The following is an 11247-nucleotide window of genomic DNA, read 5'->3' on the forward strand; positions in this document are numbered from 1 at the left end:
AAAAAAAAAAAAAAAAATTTATATTGAACCAACATCATAACAAGTCAATGCTCTCTCAGTGATCAATAAAACTGCCAGTCAAACACATAGACGGGCATATTAGTTCAGTTTAGTTGTTTATTCAACAACTGTTCCAAACCAGTTTGGCAGAAAAGATCAGTATCATGTACAGGGCTGGATTTACCTCATATTGTGACATAGACAAAATACATGTTTGCTGTCAGCCGGAAACATCCTATTGGTATTGTGGCTTTATTGTATACAGATACATTTATATAAATGGTAGTAACACTTCACAATAAGGTTCATTAGTTAACTAGTGCAGTTAACATGAACTAAGAATGAACAATCTGCAGCATTTATTAATGTTAACGTATTGTTCATTGTATGCTCATGTTAGTTAACGTTAATAAAATCTTATTGTATAGTGTTACTTACCATATATAGATGCATAGGCCTACAAATAGCTAGGCTACGTTTTATTGCATCGTTGCATGAGTCATTATATTATTAACATTTCACCAAAATCAAGTTCAATACGAAGTTACTGACCAGCAAATGTTTTTTTTCCCCATCATTAACGCCACATTTGAAGGCAGTACAGGCATCGCATTTACATTTTCATGAACTTGCAGGTTATACGGTTTTCTGTCGCTATGTGGGCGCTCAGTTTTTTCTGTTATTTGGCCAAAATATCATATTATAAAAGATTCAGCGCTTCGCACAAGCCATTTGACTGACAACAAATGCTAAGACACTCTTCTCCGCTCCTCAAATACAAAAAACATTAGCCTTTATAAATATAGTATTTCTTGAGTAAAGAAAACGCTGTACTTATTCAATCAACAGTTCTTTATTTACCTTCAGACTGCAAACAAGCTGAGATGCTCCAAACTTCGCGCCGCACTTCCTTCATGAGAGAGGCAGGAGGAATAATGAGTTTGACTGACAGTTTGATGAGCCAATGGAGTTACTGGGTTTAGTTGCGGTGGCATCACTTATTGACAGTTTGAGCAGCCAATGGCGTTACGAGGTGTAGTGGAGGGGGCGTCACTTTTACTGATCCAGGATCAGTGATCCTTAGCTGTTATATTTCCGATTTGAGCCAGTGTTGCCAACTTAACAAGTTTGTTGGTAAATTTAGCAACTTTTCACACTACCCTAGCAACAAAATGTAGCTATTTTTAAAATTTATTTGGCAATTTTTAGCAACTTTTGATAAGTGACTCAAACGATAAAAAGGCACACAATTTCCATCTAAATTACACAAAATGAGGAAACCAAAGATGCCTAGCAGTACACACATCACGTGAATTAAGTTAGCTGCTATTTGCAATTGTTCAATTTATAATAATTGAATAATTGTTAATGTATGATACACCTTAGCTTGTACCTGCGATTGTTGATCAGTTAGTACACTGTAAGAAAAATATTGAGAAAAATGGAAAAGGTACTAGTAATTTTTCAGGACATTATGTGTTAGCCATTATCCGTTGTAACCCGAAAACACAAAATACAATGCGTAATTTAAAATGCAGGTAAAAAAACCCTCATATTAACATAGTAGATTGTGCCCTATTTTTACAGACTTTTCTTAGAGTGTAGCATACTAACTACTAATACACTGCTTAAAACTACAACTGTTCAGAATGTGTCGTTTTATTAGTTTATTAGCTAATAAAACAAATAAATAATTGTAATGGTTTAAAAAAAATATGCAAGTGTTCAATAATTCAATGTTGTATTTAAAAATACAGTTATTTATATTTTGATATTATATAATGTATTTATATTATTTTACGAACAAATCTAAAATAACATTTTTGTGTCGTAATTACGTAATGATGTCATCGCGCAATGACATCACAACGTCATTTAGCAACAAATCCGACTTTCCTTTAGCAACTTCCCCTGAAAATTAGTCTGCAACACTGATTTGAGCTTGAGCTTCAGAAATGCTTTGAAAATGTAGCTTTTGTTGACGCTACTTGATCAAAAACAGAGCTTTGCTACTGAAAAGCTATTTGATTCAGAAAACAGCGACGCTACTGAGAAATGCAATTAAGCTAGTAATTCTACTATCACTGCATATTATGGAAGCCCGTTTCCGCCACTGAATAAAAAAAAAAAAAGTAATTGCGACTTTTTATCTCACAATTCTGACTTTTTTTTCTCGCAATTCAGACTTTTTTTCTCAGAATTGTGAGATATAAACTCGCAGAACATATCAGTCTTCCCCCCCCCCTCAAAATTGGACTTTAACTCACAATTGCGAGTTTATATCTCACAATTCTGAGAAAAAAAGTCTGAATTGCGAGAAAAAAAAGTCAGAATTGTGAGATAAAAAGTCTGAATTGTGAGAAAAAAAGTCAGAATTGTGAGATAAAAAGTCTGAATTGTGAGAAAAAAAGTCAGAATTGTGAGATAAAAAGTCTGAATTGTGAGAAAAAAAGTCAGAATTGTGAGATAAAAAGTCGCAATTACCTTTTTTTTTTTATTATTCAGTGGCGGAAACGGGCTTCCATAGCATATGAAGAACAAGTTCTTCTGAGGAAAAGATTAGGTTCACGAGTTTCACTGAATGATCATATCACTGCTGTCCACCAGAGGGAGCCACGGGAAACAATCCAATAGACTTCAGTACAAAAATGCATATTTATTCTAGTTGATTATATAGTTTAGCATAATCAGTTTGCAAAGAAATCTGTGATCTCCAAAAGACGAAAAGGTCATGAAATGTTACCTCAATTTTTATAAATCCTAGCGATATTGAAAACACTTTGGTCTAGTTGCCAGACTCCTCTGTGTCTGTCCAGTTAACACAAGAGACTATATTATTTGTGGCTTTTAACATAACGCATAGAACAATAACTGCATAAAAATACATTATTTGCAAAGAGACATGTCATTGTATGGCTGAAAATATTTTTCTGTTTTTATTGAATATTAGCTTATATGTTTAGTAATGTGTGTTAAATTTTTTAAATTTAATGTTCGTTTCACTTCCACAAATTACTTTCTTAGCAGATGCTTAACAAAAGCAACGTTCGTTTTCAAAGAATTAAAATATCTTTTTAGCAGAACGCATTTAAAATCAGAATATATGAACTATAACACTGCAGATGATTCAAGAAAGCGAACACAAAATAATGCCAAAGCAGTTTAATATTAAATTCCGCCTCGTATTCTGAAATACAAACGATTCAAATCAAGGATATCAATGAAATCAACACAGAGAGGAGGAACCTGAGGGTAATCAGAATGGCATAACCTAACCAAAATGATTTTTTTTTTTTTTTTTATAGAAATGTTCATATAAAGAGTTATTAAAAACAACCATGACAAACAAAATCCGGAAAGTGAAATAAAACCGCAGATTTGTGTTAAGGATCTACTGTTAAGCTGCACAAGCTAAAACCGCTTTAATCTAGTGAACTCAAAATAAAGTGTGTCCACCGATTCTCTTCAAGAAGGATGCTTATCTCTTCATCATGTGACTTTACTTTTCTCAAGCACAGGAATGAATACAAACGGATGTAAATAAATAAATGAGCTTGTGAGAAGCTCTGGTTAACCTAACGCCTGGCGTTCAGTTCAGATTGTAACAGTGATTTGCTGAGAGGAACAGACTGTGAAAGCTGAAGCAGTCCTCCGCTCTGGGAACACACTGGCTCAGAGGCTCCTGGTTCGGTCGTGTGTTGCGTTACAAAGGGACGTGACTGAAGAGATACGACACGGACTCGCCGTTGTGGGTCCTGCGGATGGCCTCGGCGAGGATCATGGAAATGTCGATGACCTGCGGAGATCAGCCAGCTTAGCATGAAAGAGAATCTGCATCATACCAAGCCAAACGGAGAAGACCGCTCTGTATCACACGGCATGCAGGCTGTTCTGTTTCTAGGCTGCATTCTCCTCTAAACCACTGGACTGTGTTTCTCGGCTGATTCTTGATGCGATCGCAGGCAGCAAAGCAAAGTTGATTCTGTGATCTCATATTTAATGCGATTTAAAATGGTATAGATTAGGGATGCACCGAAATGAAAATTCCTAGCCTGAGCCGAACAGAATTAAACACTGGGCCGAATACCAAACATTGTTTTTCGCATTTTTTTCCCCATGCATTTTGATTTATTTTTTTTTACCACTGCAGAAATTAAATACCCAAATTTCACTTTGTACTGTTTTGTCTTGCTTTTCAAAGGGGAAAAAAAAAATGACAATAAAACTATTTTAAAATAGTTACTAAACATTCTAGCAGACATTACACCAACAAAGCACAATTTAACAACATTAATAAGTTAGTAAAATATTTTTTTTGGTAATTTTTGAGACCCGTCTTGACTCAGGCATGTATTTTTTACTGTACAAATAAAAGCAGCCTTGCTGAGCAGAAGAGACTTCTTTTAAAACATTAGAATATATTACAGATCCCACAGATACAAATCTATTACAGATTTGAACACTGTGTGAATGTTATAATACATGTATTAATAGAGCTGTTGTCATTATTATTGTCTTTTTAATTTTATTTTACAGAACAATGGTAAAATTACAATACTGACATTTATGAATGCTGATCGAGCTTTTATTCCTCGGTGCTTCTTTTTGTTGACAGCAGCAGATTTATAAATGATTCTCATTAAGAATTTTTAAGCATTGATAACATTTATTGACTATATTTTGAGACAAAGGTCTTGTCAATGATTTTCAGTTTTGTTCAAGGACAGTTTTTCAATAATTCAGCTACATATACACAAGTATGGTATTCGGGGTAAAATGCACCCCTGCTGAGGGACTAAAAGAATAATTGTCATTATAATATATACCTTGCTGACTTTTCCATTTCTTTTCCATAATATTTATTAAACTGGGCATCCGATTTAGAGACAATTAGTGTATTTATAATGAAACTATTACATTTTAAAATATGATATTTATAAGTATTTTATATTTACTTTTTTTATATATATATATATATTTATATCTTAGCCACTAGAATTTTTCTATATCTTCATTAAAAAAAAAACGAAAAATGTACAAACTTTTTCCTGTATTAACTTTTTGGCATCATGCAATACATATTACCTTAGCTTAAGTATTTTTTACCAATACTGGGTCTCTTTTACTCCTCACCGCTGCATATATTTATAAGATTTCTAAACACAATAAACCGCTTTTGTCTACAAAACACGCTCTTTCAATGTTCAATTAAACAATTATTTATTCAAAAAAAGTAACATTGTCATTATAGTGTTACTTTAGCCCTTTAAGGAAAATAAAATAAAATGCATCTTTTGCATCTCCCGTGTAAAACACCTTAAAAATATAATTTAAAAAAGCAACTAAACACTCATTGGACTAAATTCTCTTCACTTTGGGGGAAAAAAAAGACTATTCTATGCTGCTTCAGTACAGACACGGACTACAGTGTTTCCTGTTGAACACAAGCATCCTGACGGGACAAACCTGTATTTTGGGACAATGCTTCATCTTCTCCTCCTGGGGAATTGTGTTGGTCACAACTACAGCCTCAAAGCAGGCGTTGTTGATGCGTGAGATGGCTGGTCCAGAGAAGATGCCATGAGTGAGGATAGCATACACTTTAACCGCTCCTGCTGATATTAACCTGAACACACACACACACACAGACACAGAGACACAGACACACACACACACACACACACAGAGACACACACGCAGACAGACAGACACACACACACAAAGAGTGTTACGGCTGCTGAAGCACTCACACTGTTTCACACAAGACAGCACACTTTATTAATATTTTCATTAGCCTCTCACTTATCAACAGCGTGGCAGACGGTGCCGCAGGTGTCTGCCATATCATCCACCAATATGGCCACCCGGTCTTTCACATCTCCCACCAGAACCATGCGGTCCACCTCGTTGGCCTTCTTCCTTTCTTTGTGAATGAGGGCAAAGTCAACATTTAGCCTGTCTGCAATGGAGGTGACCCTGTCGATGGAGAAACACAGCTCAGGGATCAGCCACGACACACACTAAACAGGCAGCGAAGCAGACGCCTCCAGACCTCTTGGCTCCTCCAGCGTCAGGAGACACGATGGTGCAGTTCTTCCACTCGGGGATGTTCTCCTTAATCCACTTCAAAACGGCAGGCTCTGCATATAAGTTGTCCACTGGAATGTCAAAGAAACCCTGAAGGAAGAACGCAGCAACTCCAAGATCAAAACAGAACAAGTCATCTTTTGAAAATAACCAGCGCTTCAATTAATGTTTGTGTCGAATGCATCATTTCACCACTAGGAGGCGACAGGTGGCGGTTAAAAATGAGTTTGTCATTGAATTATTCATTCGAGAGATTTGTTCAAAAACGCCGATTCATTCAGTAACGAAACAAGAGTCATTGAATCCTTCATTCAAACCACTTTATCATCATTTTAATATTAAATATTGGTTTATTAAGTACATATATTATTTATTCAAATGTTTAACGATTCATTCAAATTAATTAAACCATTTTAAATAGACTGCAGCAATAATATTTTGTCACTTATTATTTTTAGTTCATCGTGATCTTTATTTGAGACAAAAAAAAATTGTGATTATAAAACAGAGAGTTCCGGTCCTTGATTCTGATTGGCTGAGCCGCGTTTGAAGCTGTTGTAAATTACTCTACAAACACACACCTTTGTTTACGTTTGTGTGTTGCTCGGCAACCACTTTGTTGCAACCACAACTGTTTCTGAGGAGCTACATTGTTTGGTGGAAGAATACTGTTTTTATTAATATCATTACACTTTATTTGCTCTGTTTTATTCTGTGAAACCTTACTAACAACTGTTTCTGAGGAGCTACATTGTTTGGTGGAAGAATACTGTTTTTATTAATATCATTACACTTTATTTGCTCTGTTTTATTTTGTGAACTAACTACGTATATGGAATAACCGTTTTATAAAAGCAATAAGCCCCGTGAAGCCGTGGTTTACAGTGAATTTATAACAGCTAAGGGAGGTTTTAGCTTCGTGTCGTGCCTAACAACGCCCTTTAGCTGTTATAAATACACTGTAAACCACGGCTTCACGGGGCTTATTGCTTTATTCCCAACTTATCCAGAATCGTGCAGCTCTAATACGTAGATACAAAACTTACAAAGATTGCATATTTTTCCCATTACTCTCACTCTACACCATCAAGAAAAACAAGTCATGTTTGCTATGCAATCAGCACATTTTCTTCTGTTGTGTGCGTGTGTGTTGTATCACTAGATCCTTTGGAGTGCTGTAAAACCCACCTGTATTTGAGATGCATGCAGGTCCATGGTTATGATGTGGTCAGCACCAGAAACCGACAGCATATTTGCCACCAGCTTGGCAGAAATGGGCGCCCGACTCTGCAGAAAATGAGTGAAAGAACAAAACGATGATCCACACCAGCTACTTGCACAAAAACTCCTTCCACTTTCACTGACAGGCAACGGCACAGACTTCATTTATTAGAGACAGAGAGCCCACCTTGTCCTTCTTGTCCTGCCGGGCGTAAGGGAAGCAGGGGATGACCGCTGTGACTCGGGAGGCCGATGCGATTTTGCAGGCGTTTATCATAATCAGAAGCTCCATCAGGTTATCGTTGATTTCTCCACAGCCGCTCTGGACGATGTACACATCCTCTCCACGGACACTCTCTCCGATCTCCACACTGCAGAAACACATCTCTGTTAGTACAGCACTCACACTACTTCCACCAATAAAGCTCTGCTAGCAAATACAACATTCATTCCTTTTACAATATTAAAGCTGCAACAAACAAAAAAAGCCTTTTCTTAAATTGACAACGCACTATAATGATATAATGTAATCTTGGAGTAACATGTAAATAAAAGTCTATTTGTATATGTATTACCAGTGTTGGGAAGTAACTAGTTACTAGTTCCCAACACTGTGTATTAGCATATGGAAACATGACTGATATTAACACACCACTGTATTTGTTTTGTAAAGGTACACTGCAGGACGAAAGCATGTTATGAAAGCAAATAACCGGAGAATGTCTCAGGGTCACTGCATTATTTAAGCATAACGCGTGAAGTGAAGCCATCATGGCATAAAGGTTTTTGGTAAAGGTATAAGCTCGGAGGCTACTTACGGCGTTATGTATTTCCATTCCTAAATACGTGTCTAAATGCTATTTAATGGGAATATTAGTCACAAAATGTACGTCCAAACTGAAGCAAATAGACATCGCCTCGCGTGCAGATGCACAGCCTTCTGGGAGTTGTAGTTTTTTGAAACCCACGTGGAGCGCTGGCAGACACCGTCTGGACTACAACTCCCAGCGGCCCGCGGAAACAAACGGCACTCCAACATGTACAAGTACAAACCTAAAACACGCTCGGATCATTTCCAGAAATGACTCACCACGTCTCTTGGTTGCTGAACTTTTTCGTCACCACTTTCCCCAGCTCCAGCCCGAGACGGTCCGCGACCTTCTGAGACAGATCCTGGTGCGAGCTGCCGCTGAAGATCTTGATGTTAGGCATGTTTCCGTTAGTTCCGCGAAGATCAGAGAGAGTGCACGAAGAGATGGGATGTTTGAGCGTGAGCCGGAGAATGGTGAATCGAGCAGATATCTGCTATCCGATGTCGATTTTACCGGTAAAGTGTGAGTCGCCACTACCTTTCCGCCATAGTGGGTTCTGGACGTTACGCGCGTGACGTCACAGACACGCCTCTTCTTCCGCTTCTTCTTCTTCTGCGACTCCAACTCCGCCTCTATCTATCTATCTATCTATCTATCTGTCTGTCTGTCTAAATTTTAAAACTGTTTTAAACATAGATATATAGGCCTATCTTCTTATGCCAACATCAAAGTTTGTCTTGACAAACTTTTTTTTTTTTTTTTTTACCTAATTACGCTTTAAGCGTTTTCCTCCCATAGAAAACCGTTATAAGGAAAACGCTTAACGTGGCTTATTAAAGATTTTAGCTATGTTTCCATCACCCTGTTTTTATGCACATTTTGAAGTATCAGAAACAAGATGGAAACGCCAAATTTTGAATAAAAATCCCTTAATTCACAAAAAAAGTTTTAACGCTCGCTTGAGGTGGTTTTTGACTCGAATAATGGGAGATGGAAACGCATTTGGCGAGTAAATTCCTCCATGCGCATCTAAAAAGTCACGCGACTTTGCGGACGACAAAACCGGACAGCGGACCGTTCTTGTTCCACAGCATCTGAAACGTTAAGCGCTTTCCTCCCATAGAAAACCATTATAAGGAAAACACTTAAAGTCCCCATGAAATCAAAATTAAAGTTTTTTGGGTGTTAGTATCAATATGTTAGTCTTAAGGTTATCTATAAGGCAGTGTGCTCCAAAACAGTGACAAAATTCGCATTTAGAAGATATAAGCATTCAAAGCTTTCACATAGAGTAACGCTGCGTGTTTCTAAGCATTTCAGGGGACCTGTAACGTGGCTTAATGCATTAAAACAGTGTTTTTAAAAATACCAAACTCACATTATTAATAAATCATACTATGTACAGACAAGGTTGAGTTTGGTCTTTTAAACACTATTTTAATGCATTAGGCCACGTTAAGCGTTTTAGAATGTGCCTTTATTAACTTACACAAATTAAACATTAATGTGATAAAGCTATCCACCTTTTTCTTCAACGCGGAAGTAAGCCTATGGGCAAGACCTCCGGTTCATTAACGAGAAGAATAACAAAGTGCAGTAAACAGTAAAACTGTTTTAACTACAAACCCGTGTGTTCATAATTAAGAGACTACATTAAAATAATATGGTCAGACACACCAATGTTCAATATCAAGCAGCAAAACGAGCTGTTTTTTGCAGCTAAATAAAGCTGGACACGGATGAGACCGGAACCAGAGATGAAGATGAACCCCCGATTGAACCTGAATATGCACTGAACTCACTCTTACTGTCCTTTTTGCCAGTCTGCCTTGTTATTTCCATCCACCCGCATCAAACACAGTCACACAATGACTTAGCTGAAGGAGTTTGTGGGAAAACAGACTTCTGTCAAAGCAGGCTTGCACTGATTTCATCAAGCTCCTGTCAGCTACAGGTGATCAGTGTTTCAGTAACAGTGTGGTCCTTATGTACCTATGAAATATGTGAACTATTCTAACATCTAGATATAGAGATACTTGTATAATAATGCCAATAGATTAGAAGGTCAGTGTCAACTTTAGTGCTGACCAAGGTGCTGCACAGCCAAAACATCAGAAATATCAACTAACAAAAGCATTAAGACATATCAAATTTGAAATCATTAAATAATACAATAAGTAATGCAAAACATCACCAAACAAAGAAACAAAACAAAAAAAAGTGTTTTCAAGTTAAGCAAAAGCCTGAGAAAAAAGATATGTTTTAAGAGATGATTTAAAGGAAGATAACGTACACTGTAAAAAATAAGTGTAATTTTAACTGTAAAATTTTGTAAAAACACTACGGAAAAAAACTGTTAATAGGTTAACAGTAAGTTCCCGTACTATATACAGGGAAAAACTGTAAAATATGTAACCAGACATTTCATGTAAGTTTACAGTAAAATGCTGTTAATTTGACAGTTTTTAGAAGTAAAAATAACAAATCAATGTATAATTTACACGGATATTCCCAGAACGTATATATAGTAAATGGATATTCCCAGAATTCCCTGCATGACACTCCACATTTGAAAGTATTTTGTTTAAATAATCATGTTTTTTTAATAGTTTTTGTTATTAGTTATGTATATTTGGGCTTTATGTTACATCTTCTGTTGTTTAATGAAAGTTTAATGCATTATTTAAGTATCATGTGTGTTACCATGATGGTGTTTAGTGTTTGCATGAATGACTCTGTGCACCGTCTATATATTAGTATATACTTCTGCTTGTGGCGAAGCTACTTGTGATGAGCTTTGATTCTTCATGTGGCTTTCTCTTTTACCACCTGCATTATTATGGTGGTTGTCAGTATGTTACAAAACAGATTTTAATAGCAGTGTGCATTGTTGAATTTACTGGTTTACATTCAAATTTTCTTGTTTGCAAATTACAGTTTTATACTGTAAAATATACAGTTTTTGGCCGTAAATGTGTTTACAGTTTTTCTGTATTTTTTACAAAATTATTCTGGCAACCACAGCTGCCAAAATTATTTTGTAAAAACTACAGAATTTATTTTACAGTGCAGCCCAGATTTAAAAAGTAATGCAAAAGTAACGTAACGCATTACTTTCAATAAAAAG

General features: G+C 36.4%; 1 protein-coding gene across 1 annotated transcript; it reads right to left on the reverse strand.

Moving 5' to 3' along the window:
• Window positions 1-2985: 2985 nt before the first annotated feature.
• Window positions 2986-8731, reverse strand: LOC107746314 (ribose-phosphate pyrophosphokinase 1-like). The gene is made up of 7 exons (XM_016560458.1): window positions 8399-8731; window positions 7496-7679; window positions 7276-7374; window positions 6053-6177; window positions 5803-5976; window positions 5467-5626; window positions 2986-3796 (listed from the first exon to the last, which is right to left on the reverse strand). The coding sequence occupies exons 1-7, from the start codon at window positions 8518-8520 to the stop codon at window positions 3704-3706; spliced, it is 957 nt and encodes a 318-aa protein (XP_016415944.1). The 5' UTR covers window positions 8521-8731; the 3' UTR covers window positions 2986-3703.
• Between the last annotated feature and the right edge of the window lie 2516 nt (window positions 8732-11247).

The sequence above is a fragment of the Sinocyclocheilus rhinocerous genome, unplaced genomic scaffold (assembly GCF_001515625.1).
Source record: "Sinocyclocheilus rhinocerous isolate Xijiao unplaced genomic scaffold, SAMN03320098_v1.1 scaffold1881, whole genome shotgun sequence".
Lineage (NCBI taxonomy): Eukaryota > Metazoa > Chordata > Actinopteri > Cypriniformes > Cyprinidae > Sinocyclocheilus > Sinocyclocheilus rhinocerous.

Bases quoted from the DNA above. Each gene is read 5' to 3' on its own strand.
- LOC107746314 (XM_016560458.1), bottom strand. From the start codon at position 8,520: ATGCCTAACATCAAGATCTTCAGCGGCAGCTCGCACCAGGATCTGTCT. The intron at 5,977-6,052 runs GTCTGGAGGCGT...CTCCATCGACAG, and splicing joins GACGCTGGAGGAGCCAAGAG to GGTCACCTCCATTGCAGACA. The intron at 3,797-5,466 runs GTTTGTCCCGTC...TGATCTCCGCAG, and splicing joins AGCATTGTCCCAAAATACAG to GTCATCGACATTTCCATGAT.